The sequence below is a fragment of the Pipistrellus kuhlii genome, unplaced genomic scaffold (assembly GCF_014108245.1).
Source record: "Pipistrellus kuhlii isolate mPipKuh1 unplaced genomic scaffold, mPipKuh1.p scaffold_m20_p_12, whole genome shotgun sequence".
Lineage (NCBI taxonomy): Eukaryota > Metazoa > Chordata > Mammalia > Chiroptera > Vespertilionidae > Pipistrellus > Pipistrellus kuhlii.
Window position 1 is genome coordinate 14,423,052 of NW_023425427.1, and position 19,550 is coordinate 14,442,601.

General features: G+C 42.9%; 1 protein-coding gene across 4 annotated transcripts in view; it reads right to left on the reverse strand.

The window, feature by feature from the left end:
* Positions 1–8,891, reverse strand: part of TGFBR1 (transforming growth factor beta receptor 1) — a 43,831-nt gene extending 34,940 nt beyond the window's left edge. The window contains exon 1 of one of the 4 annotated variants that reach the window (XM_045579963.1): positions 8,871–8,891. Coding sequence is in view for 3 of the 4 variants with exons in the window: in XM_036433216.2 (XP_036289109.1) it covers positions 8,200–8,290 (91 nt within the window). In the remaining variant the exon portion in view is untranslated. Of the gene's footprint in view, positions 1–8,199; positions 8,400–8,870 lie in introns of those variants that run through there. The other 3 variants (XM_036433216.2, XM_045579962.1, XM_036433215.2) reach the window with 3 other exon arrangements.
* Positions 8,892–19,550: the final 10,659 nt, after the last annotated feature.

Consider the following 19,550-nt stretch of genomic DNA (forward strand, 5'->3'; position numbering starts at 1 on the left):
CAATCCAAAGAGAAAAATAAATATGGTCTAGAAATACAACTGCACCAATGTTTGGTCCATAAAGAAAAACAATAGCATGAAAAGCATTTAACAGGGAGCTCCAGAAGACAGTTTGAGATTAGACCTATGAAATCACAACCACGACCTAAAGCAATGGTATAAATGCAGGCCAGAAACCAGAGCAGATTCCTAAGAGGTCAATCATATTACTGCACAGAAAGCAGCAAAAACTAAAGGCTAATTTCAGAACAACCAGAAGATCACAAATACTAACTATATACTTCTATGGTGCTGGGGTGGAGGGGGGGCAGCAGCAAGGGCACAGCATGGACATGAAATCCAGGAGGGAAGTATATCACAGTGAAATGAACAAGGCTCCAGATCTAAGCTAGGAGTTTGGGGTCAAAATAAATACTAGTCCATTTAAGGTGGCAAAGAATGAGGTGGAAAGTGAAAGATGATAATTATTTCCTGACGTAAGATTCTCTCTCATTTCCAATTATGTTCCAGTCTTCTATGTTTGCTGCCTACTGAACAATCCTATTTGGCTATCCTATCACCTCAACTTCAACATGCTCAAACTAGAATTCATTTCCCCTTGATCTTTCTCTTGCCAAATTCCTTACTACTTAAAGGCATTATCCAGGAGTAAAAATCCTAGGGTCATTCTTTTTCTTTTTTTATTTCATGGAGTCCTTCTTAATTTTTATACTCCATTTTATAGCTAACAGGTATTGCCATTCAGCTAAAAGCACTCAGGCAAGGGAGCAGCGATGCAATATTACCAGCTCTTCCAAGTTCATTTTTAAATATCATAAAGCCACCCTTCTACTCCATTCCCAATGCCATCATACCAATCTCCAAATCTCCTACACAGCCATCTTGCTCCATGTTCTCTATGGTACATTTAGACTTCTTTTTCTACTTTAAAACCATCTTCCTGATTTCAAGACTCATAATTCTCTGAACTCACTTTTTATGTGCTGAACTTCCTAAAATTCTTGAAACTAGCATGCTTCTTCTTCACACAATAAACTCTAGGCATCCTGCAAGGCATGAAGCACAAGCCCTGCCATCCCTAAAAAGTAGTCCCTGTGGTCGCTAGTATTGAATATGTATTCATATTTCCACAGCATATTATTTCTTGAAAGCAAGCGGGCTTCTTTTCCTATACTTCCCATGTGTTGATCACTACTAAAGATTTGCTGACTGAGATTAAATGAATTATTTCTCCTGAAGCTCTTTACCAACTTACAAACACTTTTATTAGTTTTGATAACTACTGAAAGAGGCAGAATGATTAAAGAATGGTCTTATTATACTAATAAAAAATGCACAGGGGGTAGAATAAGCCAAAATATTATTCACAGATAGTGACAGTTCTTTTCTTTTCTCTAATTCAAATGTTCAGATCATTATTACTTTGGGAAGCAAGGAGTTTGCTACGAATCTGCATAAAACAATACAAATACTGAGTGATCAACTATTATGGTACTAGACTCATCAGACAGATTCAAATAAAAACTGCAAGCATCTGAGTAACTTGCAGTTGCAAAGAGGCAAACTATAATTAAGACAAACTAAAGCAAATTCTCATGGTTTAAAACAAAAAAGAAAATCTTCCTGATTAAGAAGTAACCATAACAAAGTATCCTATATAATAAAGAGCTAATATGCTAATTAGACCAAACAGCAGAACCACCAGAGGACCTTCCGGACAAAGCTGGAGCTGTGAGGGCTGGCCAAGGCTGCAAGGGGCTGCGAGAGGAGCTGGGGCTGCGAGAGCTGACCCCCTTGCACAAATTTCATGCATCAGGCCTCTAGTTGACTATATATGAAAGCAGCATGATGTACAGAAGAGTACACACTCTGGAATACTCAAATGCAGGCTCCACCATTCAATATGACCTCAATTTCCTGGTCTGTAAAATGAAAACAGAAGCCCTTCTATTTACAAACTTTCAGATACAATTTTCCAATCTGAGCAGAATCCTGCCAACTCTGCTTACCGAGGTAGATGGGGTTAATGGTAATGCACAACCACTTGAGTCCTCAGTGGTTAGTCTAGCCATCTGTTTGGTCTGAAGCAGTGCTCTTCTTTTATAAATGTATTCATAATTAAAAGATAAAAAACAAAATTTAACATTTTTGGATAATGTAAGAGAAGTGAAAAGAATCCTAGGTTAGAACAAATGACATAAAAATCTAGTTATATCCTAAGCATTGGTCATCTGAACCTAGGAACAAATAGACTTGTAAAGTCTTAGAAATTAACTGGTACATAAGTAAGAAGCACTTGTACTATTATACAGCCACCACACAGGGTTGTTTATGAGCATGGCACATCCTTATAATGTACTCCTTTCAGATTGATAGAGTGGTGCAAGGATCACTGAATCTTCAAGAAGTGTCAAAGCAGTAAAAAAAAAAAAATTTTTTTTAAAGTTATACATCATTCTTTATAATGTATAATCCTCTCAAATTGTCAAAATGAGAAAGCAACTTTACAAGAGGCCAGATCTGATATATAAAATTAGGCCCATAAAACCAATCAAACTTATTTCAATCACTAGTGTTTGAAAAAGTGTTTATCTAAAGAAAAAAATTTTAAAAAAAATGCAAGTCAACCAGTTATATAAGTTCATATAAAAAAGGGATAACCATAAGAAATCTACCTGCATTATCTGAGCCAAAACCATACTGGATTAAATTCAGAGCAGCAGTACATCTTAAAGCTGACGGAGCTGCTTGCATTTTATATTGAGAAAATTCAGTTTTAAAAGGTCATTAAATGTTATCCTAAGTATTAAAGATAGGCTGGGTCAAGGTAGACCATACATTTTGAGAAGATTCCAAAAGTTTTCTTGAGCCAGTCCTATGGATCAAAGCATGAAAATCCCTGAGAAGTATGCCAGCATCTGCCCTCAATTCCAGAAGCAGGAAACAAAGATGTGACCCAATCACATGACATCAAACCACAGTCCATCTGTTCTTAAAACTTGTACTATGTAAGACACCACCAAGAAAGAACAGCAAAAGCCATGCAGTTAGACAACATGTGCAGAGAGCTCTGTGGTTTGAAGAGACACATTCTTTCTCACATCAAAAAGGCCATCCACAGGACAATGACATTTTCAAAACCCACCCCATTAAACATAAGCATATCTGATACAACATAACAGTTCAAGAATGGTGACAAGTTCAGGTAACTATTTTAACTCGGTCTAGATGAACTTTTCAAAATGGGCCTTCCTCACAGGAACAAGATTAGTCTTCCTCTTGATTATTTCTATTATGTCAGTTCACCATTTAATTTCAATAACAAAGTAAATCATCTAAAATTCTAAACCTGACCATGTACCGCAAGGCCTTTCAATTACATCCCATTTCAATTAAACTCAAAACTGTTTTTCTCTACCAATAAACGCTATACCAGGTCCTTTTATCAGCAATATATTGTAGAAAAGAGACTGATCTCTTGCAGACTTTATATTTTGTAATCATTCCCCTCTCCCTCCTACCTACAAAGCCACTTTTCTTAAGTTCTCTAAAATTCAAGATTACTTCACTTAGGTAAGTCACCCTGTGGTAGGTAGTTAAACAGATATGTGCAGAGCAAGCAAGGACAATAGGCCAGATAGAGACAGTCACCAGGGCTGAAAACCCAAGCAACAGACAAAACAGAAAACAAGGACCTACCCACAGGGTAACCTTTCCTCCCCTAGCATATCACTGGTCATTTGGTTTAGACCCCCTAATCTTTCATATCACTGGCTGTGCGGTTTGGACACTCCCGCACACTCAACATCTTTCCTTCCCTGACATGTCATTAGTTATATGGCTCAGACCCTTAGATGGGGATGAACAAAGGGGCTGGAGAATAATCTTTAAGCATTAAGCTCCCCCCCTACCCCAGGGCAGTGAAGTTCTGACCAGCATCAAATACACCTAAGCCTCAGTTGTGTTTCAGCTCCAGGCCCAGAAAAGCCAGACAAGCAAAGCCATGACTGACCTCAGCACCAGATGCATTGACTAATAACTCCCTGCCACAGGGCCCACCAATCAGTGGAGGCCAGGACCCCGAAAGGAGACACCTGGAAAGCTGATGGATATTCTATTGAAATCCCCTTCTGGGACCTCCCCTAAAATCTCCATCCTTAAAAGCCCTAGGACAGAAGACCCAGCAAGCTCCTCCTCTCCCCTTTCCTCATCTCTCTCCTCCCCTGACCCCCAGCACACTGTCTTTACCCTTCTCTCTTCTAAGCTCCAAGGTTCCCCCCCCTTTTCTTTTTGCCTCATTAGCTTGTTGTTTGAGCCCATTTCTTCTATAGCTCACTTCTACTTCTGTGACTTTCAATCTATCTTATTTATTTATTTACTTATTTACTTACTTACTTATTTATTTATTTATTTTACTTCTGTGACTTTCTAAATAAACTTTCTCTTATAGTTTGAGTCTTGGCTCTGAAATCTTTCTTAGCCAGAACTCAAGTACCAAGGTTGGTGAACCTTGTTTGGGTCTGGCTCCACTGGTCTAACACCTGTTGCCATTTTCACTGCCAACAACTCCGTTAACCTTGTTCCTCCCCACACCATTCCGTGCCCCAAGTCATTCATATTTTAAAGTGCCATATAGAGCACAAGATTTGGAATCAGAAAATCAAAGTTCCTATCTTGGTTCTGCCAACCCTGAGATAATCACCTTACCTCTCTCAGTCATGTTTTCCACCTATAAACTGAAGTGACTTCATGACTTTCACCGATAGAATGCCTATTCCTGATGGACATCCCATAATATTATTCTCCCTTACTTGCAATATCTTTTTGATTTGTTTCCAATCACATATTATAGAGGTTTTAGAATTGCAAAAAGAAAAAAAATTTTTTTTAAATGACAGTAAAGAATAAGAAACTTAACTCAAAAGAATAACTTGCCAGCCAGTTATTGAAAAGCTTTGGTTTCTGCACTGGGGTAGGCCCTGGAACAGTTGAGGGACACAGTTTGCAAAGACAGCTTAACACTCATCAAATCCCTCTTTCTGCCCACCTGAATTCTAGCCACCTTTCAAAGTCAGTTTAAGTCCTAAAGCGTCCAGGAAACCTCCCCCATCACTTCAGCTTACATTAATCACTCCCCTCTTTGAATTCTGATGCCTCTCTAATGGGAGTTAATATAAAAATATTTATCAACTGGCACCACAATAGTACTAACCAGTCAGAGAAAGATATCTGACCAATCAAAACACACATGGCCAATGGGAATTGCTGGTGGAACATCAGTCCAATCTATTAATACCAATACCAAATAGCAACCTCAAACTCTAACACAACTTTCTCTTGATCTTCATGATCTCATGAATTAGGAAAAGTAGATGTCAAACTCATTTTCTATTTAACTAGAGTTAAAGTTGGGACTAATAACCAAACGTAAGAACCAATTGCTTATTTCACCACATCAAACTGCTTATTTCATACGACTTATTCTGAATACCCATAGTTAATATTGCTTAACTATTAATATAACAATATATTACATGAATGCTCAAATGGAATGCATTTAATCAACAAGCATTTAAGTGGATCAGAATATAAAACACAGTGCTAGGTTCTGAGAGCATAAAGAAAATAGAAGGCATAACCCTGGCCCTCTGATTACCTATAACATGTTCAAGAGTATAGTTAAATAGTACAGGATGGTAGAAACAGGCAACAAAATCTGAAGTGCTATATACGATTCAGGGGAATAGAGAACAGGAAGGAAGTCAACACTGAGAACTTCTCACACTCCCAAAAGGGGCAAAATTAAGTATGTAATTTTGAAAAGGCTGAAAAGCCAGGAGCCAGTAGGAAAACAGAAATCGCTGGAATTGAGGGTGTGCAATAGTGAGAAGTGTTGGACAATCAGAGATGGCCGTAATCATAAGCCTCAGGTGTTGGTCTAAGTGCTGAATACAAATGGGAAATCTTGTAAAACCTTTGTAGGGATGACTGAGGATGATGAGCTCAGCAGTAGCCTATAGAAAAGCCTGGAAGAGAGAAACACTGGAAAGCAACTAGATTTTGAGGGATGACACAGGCAGGAGGACTAAACTGACAGATGGATACAAAGAAGGGAAGAGACATCCAACAAAAACATGGTTTGGGGGCATGTTTGCAAAGAAAAAAGTTATGAATTGGCAGAAAGGAAACAAGCAGCACTCTCACATGACATACATGTAGATATATAGTGGTACTAAACTGTGGGTCAGGGACAGGGAACCTTAGAGAAATCTATGTTGGAGACAGCATTAGCTGAGAAATACAAAACGGATACCCAGACAACAAGGAACTGTGAGCTCTTAAAAAGGAAGTCAAGTTATAAACTTAGAAAAAGCATTGAGCTTCTTCAGAATGTATGAAAGGATGGACCGAAGCATCAACATACCCAACAAGGGCAGGCAGAACAGTAGTCTATACTTCAGTGCATTAGCACCCGAATCAGCTTTGCATTATAACATATGCCACCATCTGGAAACTCCTCCAGAGCCTGGACTGGGCAATGTTCTGTACACCAATTACCCCATTATTATTTGATTCCATGAAAACTTTGTGTGCCAAGTTAGGTGAAAAAGAATGAACTGTTATTTGAGTTAGTAGTGGTGTGGACATGTAATTTATGCTTGAGGAGTAACTATATTGATTGTCCCACCTGTCCACCCATTTATCTTGCCCTCCACCACCTCTTTAGACCAATGTCAAAAATGGATTGTTTCCCCTAATGTAGGCCCAGTGAGAGGAGACTCCAGGAATGTATTAGGAGACAGAAAGGCAATCTGATTTTCAAACTGTGAGGGCAAAAAAAATCTAAAAGTGAATAATAAAGCTCATGCTCATTAGAAGACTGAAAAAAGACAAGAGGGCCAACTAGGAGTATGTATTCAAGTGTACAGGCTTAGGAAGCACTAAACCCTGGGTGCAAATCCTAACTCCAGCTCTCAGTAACTGAGTAAAAACAGAAACATACAAAAAACACCTCTCCACACTGCAGTTTTACGTGTACGAAATGGGGCAAATGCTCCTAGCCCTGAGGACTCGGTTAGGAGGATCAGATAAGGTACTCCGGTGTACTTTTTATGCATCCACATCACAGTAAGCTCTTGGTAAACAGCCGCTATTGCTAATCACTGGCACCCTGAGTCCTGAGTTTTTGTTTCGGAAACAGAAACGTGCTTTCACTGTATCTTGGTTGCTAACACTAAGGCTCTCTAATTCAGTGTTTAGTATTTTCGTGTGAATGCTAACAAAGTTTTCCACACTCCTCGGTGGTAGGCAATGACCAGATACCCAGTCCTGATTTAATATTTTGGAAAAAACGAAGCGAACATCTCCCCCCCCCCCCCCCCCCAATTGAAAACCGCTACACAAGACGATTGACTCAAACTAACTGTCACTCAAGAAAAGGAGCCTCACTAGCGATGTTCCTTCGAGGAAAGAAAAGCGGTTTGATCAATTGAGAGCCACCACCCCCATTCAAATTCACACGTTCCGAACCCCGCAGAGTGAACAAAAAGTTCAAGTTTCTACGGCGAAAACAATCTGTAGCCTTCCGATTGCCGGGTTCCCTTCCACGTCTCCCAGACGCTCATCTTCGCGTCCCCCGCTCCGCACACAAAGCCCCGCGGCCCCCCTTCCAAGCCGCCGCCGGCTGGCGAGGGGCCCCTCTCGGCAGGGTCGCCCTGCTGACCCCGGGGTCGCCGCCCCCTCCACCGCCCCGGGAAGCCTGGCGACTCGGACCCCAATCTTGCCCCCCCCCCCCCCGGGAGCCTCTCGGGCCCAGCCCACTCCGGGTGGGGTGCCCGGGACAGCGCCACACAGCGCCCCGACGGAGGCCGGCCTCACACCCCTCCGCCCGCGCCCAGAGGGCAGCCCCCGTTCTCCGACGGGCCGGGCACATCCCCTTCCCCGCGGGGCCGAGCGCCGGGCCGGCCGCCGGCCGCCGGCCGCCAGGCACGTCCCGCCGCGCTCGGACACACGCCCCCGCCCCGCCTTCCCTCTCCGCCCGCGGCTCGCGTGGCGGCGGCGGCCCGGCCAGCAAAGCCCGGGCCCTTGCCCGGGCGCCGCCACCTGCGCCCCCGGCCCCGCGCCATGTTTGAGAAAGAGAAGGAGCGAGCCAGAGGCCCGGCCCGGCCCGCGCGCCCCGCCGCCGCCCCCGCCGCTCACCCGTCGCCCCCGGGACCAGGGTCACTGCCGCCGCCGCCGCCAGCACGAAGAGGAACAGCCAGGGACGCGGAGCGGCGACCGCTGCTTCCATGGTCCCTCCGCCGCTACCGCCGCCGCCGCCGCCTGTGGCCCGGCCCGGCCCGGCCACTGCCTCGCCTCAGCAAGCCCGCCTCGCCCCACCTCCCCCGCCGCGGCGGCGGCCTGGCTCCGGCCCTTTGTAACTGCTCGGGGGCCGCGCGCCCATTGGCTGATGGCTCCCGCCGGCCCCGCCTCCCAGCCGTCTGCGAGCCGCTGAGCGGGACCCAGCCCGGAGCCCCGCCCGCGGGTCCTCGGGACAGCCAATCCGGAGCCGCGGGTGCCAGGCCGCTGGCCACGCCCCCAGGCTCCCCGGGAGCAGCGCTTGCAGAGACCCCTGCCCCAGCCAGAGCTGCGGCTCCGCGCTCGCTGGAGACCGAGTGGGGGCAGGGTCCACACTAAGCTTGGTTCCTGCCAACCCCACAGTTCAGGAGGCCCCGGGCTGGACGATGGGTGTGTCTGGGTGTGAGTCACTTTCGGAAAAAGAAAAAGGCTGTCTGTGGTCACTGGACGCTCTTTTCTTCTTCTGGCCTCCTCGAGGAACCTAAGATCTGGTACTGATCCCAAAACCTCGCCGACCCCATTCACAGTCCGACGCTACTGGTCTCCAACGCATTCATCCAAATCCGCTTCAACTTCCCTCCGCAGATCCGAGCCTCTGCTTTCAACATTCCTAAGATCCTCCCTCAGTGCCCTTCGTATATGACTCAGTCCCCTGACTCCCGCGGTCATCTACCCCCCAACCTGGGCACCCCTTCCCCCCAAATTTCAGGTCCAGCAAATCCCCAAATCTTGGCCTCATATTCCAGCCTCAGACTTCAGATCCTGAACTAAGACATATCCCTATAGCCTCCCGCCTCCCTCCGGAACTCAGAGGGGACTCCAAACCACACACCTTCCCTCCCACCCATTTCTGACTCAGGAAAGGGAAGGTACCTTCACCTCCCAAACAGGAGGATTCCCTTTCTCGGCACGCTGCACCCCTGGGGCGGAAGGGAAGCGTTCATTCCGTTGAGCTGTCTCTGACAAGCCTGCACAATAATTCTGAGGTGTCACTAGAAACCCAAATAAACTCGACTACGTTTTCATTCTGAATTTCTAATTGACTGTGAGACTGTGAAGGCGCTCCACCCACCTTCCCTCTGGGAGGCCAAAATGAGCTCCAGATTTGTAATTCTTCCTGTAAGACTAGTCCTCGGTTCAGACACAAACAACAGCCTAGGAAGCTGTAACGTAGTACAGGGGACACATTTTCCCACAGAACCGTTTAAGGAGAAAACTGTTTTCTGTATGATTTGAACATGGAATGAAATAAACCTTGGTAGCAGGAATCAAAGCCAGCCTCCAGTATTGGCTTGTAAATTACTTTTAACCTACCTGTGAAGACTTCTCTCCTGAACTGTAGAGGGGCAGGGAGGGTGGGAGTGTTGGAGCTGGGATCCCAAGCCTGCCCTGTTTCTTTCTTGGCTAGGACACTTACTTGAGTGTCAGTTAACCCTCCTGAAACTCCATGTCTTCATTTATAAAATGGAAATAATACCGTGTTTCCCCGAAAATAAGACATCCTCCGAAAATAAGACCTAGCGCAACTTTGGGAGAAAAAAATTAATATAAGACACGGTCTTATTTTCGGGGAAACAGGGTATCTACCTTTAAAGGTTAGTGAGAGACTATAAGATATGGGGGTTCTGCTCTTTCAAGTTCTTGTTCTAGGCTCTCTCTCCAGAACCCCCATCTGCCTCTCTCTTCTCAACAGGCAAGGGCCTGGTGTACACTGAGCACCTTAACAAGGGAGGCAGCTGCTGCTAAAACCAAGGACCTTCTGTTACCAGCAGCAAGCGCTCCTCTTGCTCCCTGCAGCAGGCAAAGCAAACCTGGAGAGACTGCTTCTGGCAGGCTCTAGTCCCAAGTGGCTGTTACATTTCCATTTTTTTTTTTTTTTCAATGGACACTTGGTGGGTAAGTCAGGGCCTTGTGAAACCTGCGGTCTCTAGACCGCTTTTTCGCTGCTCTATTCTCAGTACCTTACACAAGAGATATTGATTGAATGAGTGAATGATTCAGCTCAGACAAACGACTGTTTTTCTCTCATCATTAGGTTTTTCATCTCTAAAGTGGAAATATAATAGTACCTATCCCATTTATAAATAAAAGGGATTTGGACCACTTACGTGACATAAAGAGTCTTGGAACAGTATCTGGAACAACAACATTTAGTTAATGTCATTTCCTTTGCCCACCCCCTTCCAGCTCTGAATGATTCTTTTTTTTTTTTTTCCTGTATGTTTCTAATCGGCGTTCATGTTCATGATAATCTGTGCCTTACAGAGCCTCAATTAATCAGTGTTAGGATATCTCCTATGACACACTTGAAGTTTCTTAACATTTTCCATGGAATTGAGTGTCTTCGTTAGGAAACCAAGGAACAGGAAAAAGAAACAAACTATTTTTAAATTTTATTTTCCTAATATTAGGAGGAAATTTCCATGAGCCACAGCTCCATAAGTAAACTCCATTAAAATGCAAGAAAAAGCCCTAACCGGTTTGGCTCAGTGGATAAAGCATCGGCCTGCTGACTGAAGGGTCTTAGGTTGGATTCCCGTTAAGGGCATGGACCTTGGTTGCCGGCACTTCCCCTGTGGGGAGTGTGTAGGAGGCAACTGATGATGTTTCTCTCTCATCTATGTTTCTAACTGTCTATCACTCCCCCTTCCTCTCTGTAAAAAATCAATAAAATATATTTAAAAATAAATAAATAAATGCAAAAAAAATTAAGTTTTAAATCATGGTTCTCAAACTTCAAAATTTCTTCCCATTCTCTGGGAAGCTTTCAAAAATGCAGATTCCTAGCTAGTTTGCTTCAGCTCATCTGAAGCAGGTCCAGGAGTCTGCATTTGTAATAAATACCCCAGGTGATTCTGCTGCAGATGTTACCGGACCACACTTTGAAAGGCACAGTTTAAGAAATGTGACCTTAAAATTCAATAGATAAAGACGCATGTGCTTACTTCACCTGTTGAGAAAGGGTGGGCAATGGAAGAAGCTCTTGACTTTGGAGGCCTGCGGCCCCCAGTTGAAATTCTGCCATTTACCAGATCTAGGATATGTGCACACTACTTAATCTTTCTGAAATTTCACATTCCCTCATGTAAAGTGGGATAATGGCTCATATATTTGTTATAAGAACTAAATGAGCTATTGCACAAGAAGAATCTATAATAATAAAAATGTAATATGCTAATTAGACTGGATGACCTTCCAGATGTGGGCTTAGAGAGGGAAGCTGGTGCTGGCAGCTGCTGGGCGGGGCGGGGTGGGATGGGAGGGAGGAGAGGAAGGCTTACTCTTGCATGAATTTCATGCATTAGGCCTCTAGTCTATCATAAATTCCCTTCACGGTCTCTAGGGTCTCTCCAAAATGCTTACAGATGTTAACTCCAACATCTTGATTTAAAGGAGAAAAGAGGTGAGAACTAGTCCCCAGCTTATCAGCTGCAGAGCCCGGATTAGGAGGCTCTCATACCAGTGTCTTGCTCCCTGCACCCTACTGCTTCTCAGTCTTTATGCCAAGTACATTGATTCCTTTTCCTTTTGGCTTATTCCTTTGAGTAAGAAGGTCTTATTTTCCAAATAGAGAGCAGAGAATGACTGCTAGTTGCCTAACTTATATCCATTCCAACATTTACTTTATAACAGAATTCTTATTTCCTTTGGGAAAGCAGTTCACCTACGTTAAAAACAAAAACAAAAAATAAACAAAAAAACCCCTCAATTTTCCAGGCTCCAGGCACCTAGGTATGGCCACATGATAGAGTTCTGGTTAGTGAAATAGAAATAGAAATATACCAGAGCTTGTGGGAAAGACATCATTTTCCCCATAAAGAAGAGAGACTCGTCACCTTCTCACCTTCTTTCTGCCTGGAACACAGTTGCAATGCCTGGAGATGCAGCAGCTAACTTGTGAACTTAAGGATAATGATGACCATCACTAGAAACAGCAGAAATAAAAAATGGAGAGAGCCTGGGCCTTGATAAACACCATGAACAACTCTCAAGGTCTTACTCCTGGAGTTCTTAATATATGAGAAAAATAAATGTGGTGTGTTTTGGTTTCTTTTTAACTTTAGACACTTCAATTCTAGTCATATGCTAACTATTGTAAATTTTATTTCTATCTTATTTTTTAACCACAATATATTATTGATTTACACCATTATTATCTATTGCTAACTCTTGGTGCTCCTAACTGAATGCCAAATCACCTCAGAATTTAGTGGCTTCGAATAAAGACCATGTATTATTGCTCATGAGACTGTGGTAGGCTTTTCCTGGGCAGGTTTTCCTGGTCTAGGGCAATTTAATTTCAGCTGAGCTCACATATGAGGCTGCAGTCAGGTGGCAGATCAACTGGGAGCTGAACAGATCTCTAAAGGCCTAGAGCACTTCCTCTGTGTAGTTTTTCATTCTCAACACGCTAATCTGGGTTTATTAAAGTGATAGTTTGGGGGGGGCAAGATAATGAATGGAAGTTTACAACTGGTACAACATCATTTCTGCCACATCCCATTTGTTTGGGCATGAATTGGGTCAAGGCCAAATTCAAAGAGTGGGGAAATAGCTCTAGCCGGTTTGGCTCAGTGGATAGAGCACTGGCCTGCGAACTGAATGATCTCAGGTTCAATTCCGGTCAAGGGTACATGCCTATCCCCAGTAGGGGGTGTGCAGTAGACAGCCGATCAATGATTCTCTTTCATCATTGGTGTTTCTCTCTCTCTCTTCTGCTCCCTTACTCTTTGAAATTAATATGTGTGTGTGTGTGTGTGTGTGTGTGTGTGTGTGTGTGTATATATATATATATATATATATATATATATATGGAAATAGACTCCATCTCTTGACAGAAACCACATTGCAAAGGGGAGTGGAGACCAAGAGAGTTACTAAATGTGTCCTATTTGCAAACAATTTTTACTACTTTTTTTTTTAACCTCTAGACATTACATCTCAAGTCACTTTCATGCTGCCTGAATATCTTTTAAAAAATGTTTTTATTGACTTTGCGAGAGAGGGGGATAGAGACAAAACCATTGATGAGAGGGAAACATCTTTGATTGGCTGCCTCCTGCAGGCTCCCTACTGGGGATCAAGCCCAAAACTCAGGCATGTGCCCCCACCAGAGTCTTGAACTTTTTCTGGCAGTGAGTTAGGCACTTCAGATTCATTCAATCCTTTTGAGGCTTCTTTTAAAAATCCTTTAGGGCAAGTCTTCAGCAGCCATTATTCTAAGACTAATTTTGCCTCACTTGTAAGGTATGGCCTTTCTGGTATCTCTGCTAAATGCTCTATATATTCAACAAGGTCTCTATACTCTGGCTGGGGAGAATTCAAATGATTCCTGACCTAGTCTGAACTCTGAGAATTGTCTATTGAATATTTTATACCTTCTCAGTTACTATTCTTTCCTCCAAAGTTGTGCTTGCTGGCTTTATGAGGTTTCACTCTAAGCATGCATAAATTAGTATTCAGCCAAAGACTCGAAAGGACTCCTACGCAGATTTATAAAGCTCGGCATAGCTCCTTTTTCTCTAGAACTCTGCCTTCCAAATTTTAGCAGTTGCAGGCTCCCTGAGCACTAACCTCTATCTTCTTAACTCAGAAGAAATATTGAGCATTGTTATTCATTTGCATATCATCTTTTGTGAATGTCCATCAAAGTATTTTACTCTAGTCTTTTATTAATGATTTAATCTGGTTATGAGTTCTTTGCAGATGTGTGTATAGTAAATATTTTTGTTCTGTTACTTTATTATGTTATTTCCAAAGAGCAGTACTTTTAAAAATATATTTTTATTGATTTCAGAGAGAAGGAGAGAGAGATGGAAATATCAATGATGAGAGAGAATCACTGATCAGCTGCCTCCTGCTTGCCCCACACTGGGGATCAAGCCCACAACCTGAGTATGTGCCCTGACTGGGAATTGAACCGTGACTTCCTGGTTTATAAGAAGATGCTCAAACACCAGCAGGCCAAGGAACAGTAGTTTTATGTTATTTTATAGTTAGTTCTTTTTGTGTTCTGTCCAGAAAATATTTGTCTACCCTCAATCATAAAGATATTCTCCTACATGGTCTTCTAGCTGCTCTATAATTGTAGCTATTACATTTAATTCTTAAGGCCATCTTGAATTAACTCTTGTATAAGATGTGATGTATGAAACAGGGTTCAATTTTTTCCATACTGATATTCAGTAAATCCATACTGATTTGTTGAAAATCTTTACTTTCTCCATAAAACTACATTGGTATCTTTGTCAAAAATGATTGACTGCATACTTGTAGGTTTTTTTTCTGGACTCTCTTTTCCTTTACATTGGTCTATGTATCTTAATGCCAATATCACTGACCTAATTACTGTACTTTATGATAAGTCTTAAAATCAGGTAGAGTAAGCCTTCCAACTTTGTTCTTCTTCTTTGCCTAGTCTATGACCCTTACCATTCTCAGTAAATTTTACTGATATTTTGTCAATATCTATAAGAATTTTGAGAAAATTGAAAACTTTATAACATTGATTATTCTAATCCATGTGCACAATCTATTTCTCCATCTATTCAGGTCTTTCATTTCTCTCAGCAATGCTTTGTAGTTTTTAATTGGCAGAAGTCTTTCATAAGGTTTGTTAATTTATATCTGGATAAGTTTTTATGTTATTGTAATTGGAATTAATTTTCAAATTTTATTTTCTCGTTTGTTGTTTCCATTATGTTTTAATTTCAATTATTTTATTTTTCATTTGTAGAAGTTTATTTGGATCTTTTCCAAATCTGCTTGGTCTTCCTTTATAGTTTATTTTTTTCAACCTGTATATTTTAATTGGTCCTTTTTAAAAAACAACAACATAGCAATCAATTATTTTATAGTCATGTTTGTATATAAAAATTCCAGCACTTGAATCCCTGAGGGTCTATTTTTGCTCTGTATTGTTTGCCATTTACAGCCCCTCTGTGTAAGTATAGTTATTTCTTATTTAAAGCTGTGCAATTATTTTTAGGACATTTTTTAAGGTCTGGGATAAAAGTAGGGATTTCTATCAAGGATTTGCATTTATTCTTGTAATCTGTACCACTACCCATCTCAGATGACTCTAACTTAAATGATCGACTTGAGGGTTTTTTTTGTTTTTTTGTTTTTTGTCTTTAATTTGTCTATTGTTTAGAACACATAGGTAACATGAGTTTGAGCTTCAAACTACATGAGGATAGATTGTGATTCCTGATTCATAATGATATTATTCTCTCTTTCTTACTCAACACCTAGGTTTTTGAAATTCCCCGGTGGGTGACAGGGTTAGTACTTACCTTGTTCACTGTTTTACTGGGAATGCAGAGCTTTGGAGTCTTATCCTTATGGAGGAGGTGTCCCTGATCTTTGTTCTCTGTGGTTCTCTCCACTCTGTGAGGCCAGGCAACAGAAGCTCAAATTCATTTGATTCAATAAATGTCCCCAGAGCAACAGCCAGCTGTGGAATGCCAGTTACCCCACTGAGTTCCTTCTTTCACTTAGTATTTTGGCCTGAGAATCTCTTACTTTCTTGCCAGCTTATAAGTGCATTTAGAAAGATGTGTTTCCCCAGCAATTTTTAGGTTTTTTTTCAATGGGAGTGTCAATCCACCAATTATGAAGAATGGCACTCCTACCACCTAACCTCCTCCATTCCCAGACATCCCACTGTCACACTGTCTGTGACAGCAGAATGCCATTGTAACTGTTATAGGTATCAAATGGAACTAAAACAAAAGCTATTTGCCAAGAGAAATTCAGCTCCTGGCATTGTCTCTGCTGCTTTTCCAACATTAAAAACAACTTCACAAGCTGTCTACCCCCGCTTGCCTCTGTCAAGCTGTTTTTCCCAAATGCTTGGGCTGCTTTAAGAAAATGTTTTGTTTTGTGTTTTGTATTGTTTTTGTTTTCTCTTAGACTTTTGTTATGAATGTCTCATTTTTAAGCACACTATGGATAAATACTTTTATCTGCTTTGGGGACTTTATTTACTAATTTTTGATTAATTTTACAAATGCCCCATGGCTACTAGAAAGCAGAAGTAGACTCCTTTTTTGTACATGCAAACTTGTAAGTGTGTGTATGTGTGTGTATGTTTGATCCTGGGAGTTAATCTTTGCTTAATTTTGACAGCTTGATGGCAAAGACAGAGGTGCATTAAACTCTCCTCACAGCTTTCCCCATTTCTCTGAAGACACATCCTGTGGCCTTTACCACTCTCCTCACATCATCATAGACCTAAAGAGTAATGCTGGCTTCCTTGGCCCTCTTAGTGCTGAGGGCTACTAGGCTTGAGCCATCTTCTCTCTGGCCCTGAAAAGTAGTCCCACAGCTATACACTGTGGCTCTGTTTGCACTAGTCCTGCCCTCAGACAGTTGACCTTTACCCAGTCCCAGCCTTGCTCTCTGGGACTCATCCTCCAGTGGGCTGACAACTAGGTTCCATCCATGTTCCCATATCTAGGCTGGACACTTGTGTCCACTTGTTGTCTACAATTCCTCCATCTGGCCCAACCTTCTTCTTATTATTCCCACTTGCAAGACTGAATGAATCTCTGGCCCAAACTGAGCCAGTGGCTGAGTGTTTGCTCTGTGCAGATCAGCCTCCTAAGGCGGTTGTTTCTGCTTTGGAAGCACCCCTGGCTACTCTCTATCTGTCTCAACATCTTGTTCCTTGTTAGAATCTCCGGAGCTGACTGCCTGCGTGTCACCTGTCACTCTTTCTTTGGTTGCAGCCTGACTAGTCTCATTGTCTCACTATGGTCCTATACCCCTTCTCCTATTGGTCTGCCCTATCCAGTTGCATTACAGCCTAGCTTTCCCCCGGTCAGCCAGGAAGTTCCCTGTGGTCAAGGCAAATTGATGGTATTCAATAGGTTGCCACTACCCTTTCCCCTTGGTTCAAATTTTTCTTTAATCACATGTTTTGAAAAGGTAAAAATTAAAATAAAAAAAAAGACTAGAAGACATGAAACACACACCCATTTGGCCTCTTTGTAGGAGACCTGCATAAGTTTAATTTTAAACACACACACACACACACACACACACACACACACACACTCACACACACACACACTCACTCACAGGTTCACAGGCACAAACAGCAGAGCCTAGTTCTGTTTTCCAGTATCCATCGGACATTTACAAAACTGACCATAAATTAAGAAGCCTGAAGAAATTCCTCCAAAGCAGAAACAGGAGAGGATAAGTCCTGTGTCCCTCATGTGTTTGACGTTGGACATTCCTAACAAAAGTTCGAATGAATGCAAAACAAAAGAAAATATTCAAAAACACTTTTGAGCATGTCCTAAACAACCCAAGCATTTGGAAAAAATCAGCTTGAAAGAGGGAGGAAGAGAGACAGCCTGCGAGCATATTCTCACCGTTAGAGAAGTTGAGATAACATCAGAAGCTGTATTTCTCTGGTATTGTATTGCCAATAGCTTTTGTTTGGATCCCCTTTGATATTTATAGTGACTAGGACTGCTGGAAACTGCCAGGGAGAACTGACAGTTACTTTCAGTCTATCTGTGTAGCAGGTGTGGAGGTGGAGGGTGGGAAGGTAGAGGTGCAGGGTGGATAGTGGGCGTTCCGGAGGATCAGGCCTCCCAACAGCTCTGGGTCAGGGCTAGCACGTGAAGCGAGCAGGCTCCTCACTGCCCCCAGTGCAGCCTCCACCCGCCTAAATCAGGCAAGCACCAGCCTTGCATCAATCCTTCCTACCTACAGAGGAGGGGCAAAGGGTCCCAGCTCCATTTAATTATAGTGTCTTGGCCACAAGGAGCCTCTACAAATTCTCTGGACCAAAGAGAGACACCGACTGTCTCCTAATGGTCTTTTGAGGAGAAAATGGGAGATCGTAGAGCACCATCACATTATCTGAACTGGAAGTAGGAAGGAGTATGAGCCTTAGCAGCCTTGGCATTCGCTGCCCCTTAGCTTTATTATTTGAGCATTGTTATAAATGCTCCATATGCATATCCGCTTTTTATTTTATTTTAATATATTTTTATTGATTTCAAAGAGGAAGGGGAGGGAGAGATATAGAAACATCAAGGAAGAGAAATAATCACTAATTGGCTGCTTCTTCCATGTCCCACACTGGGGAGCCTGCAACCCGGGTCTGTGCCCTGACTGGGAATAGAACCATGACCTCCTGGCTCATAGGTTGACCCTCAACCATTGAGCCACGCAGGCTGGGCTTCATATCCCACATTTTAAACCAAATCTACAGGATCCAGGACAGCCCCACCCAGCTTGAAAGTTCCCAGAGGACCTGGGCCTCGCCTTTGCGAATCTCAGCATTCCCCTACATGCCCAATGTTGTGTTAAGGACATAATTGCACCCCCACCTCAAGGATAAGAACTTACATTTGATCTTATTAATTGAGAGTAGACTGTTCATTCTGAGCTCCAAGGCAGGAGACCTGACCTCTAGTTGCTCTGTGGCCCTTCTATGCGTCTGTTTCCTTATTTGTAGAAAATATGGAGGGATGTTTGGGAAGAATAGCGAGAAAGTTGAAGCTGCTTTCTAAATCTGATCCCCTATGTTGGTGGCCAGGGTGATTGGAAATTTGGGTTATAAGAGAAAGGAACCCAATTCAAAAGAGCTTAAGCAAAAAAGAAAAAACAATCCTCTTTAAGCTGGCATCAAGGCCCTCTGATTCCTGGTGCTTTTTACCTCTTCGCCTGCACTCTGAACTTTGACCACTAAGAAGGTCAAGATTCCTTACGTCCCCCGTCAGCACCAACAGTCAGCTGGATTAAACTTGCTAGACAGAAGGAGAACCCGGGAAGGAGGTTTTGTAAACTGATTCTACCCAGGGCAAGTGCTGTTTCCCACTCATGAGCTCATCAGAACTAGGTCACATCGTGCTTCCCGGAAAGAACAGAGGCCGAGAGCCCAGCCATCTTTGGAGTTCTGAGAAAGAGGGCTGTTTCTTGAACAATCTCGGTGCTTTCATAGCTCCATTTGCTGAACTGAGCTGAGCTGATGAAGCATGAAGCTACAGGAGTCTGGTTCTGGGAAACATCTCATGTGAGTCAAAAGCAAAGACCAGGACACATTTTTAGGAGAGATTTCAGAGAAGCTGAGCACTGGATGAGCACTGCTCAGAGAGGGACAGCCTGCCCCCTGAGCCAACACACCCAGCTCCCCAGAGGACAGTGGTAGACTCCTCCTTCAGGCCCCAGAATGTAGCTCAGACTCCTTT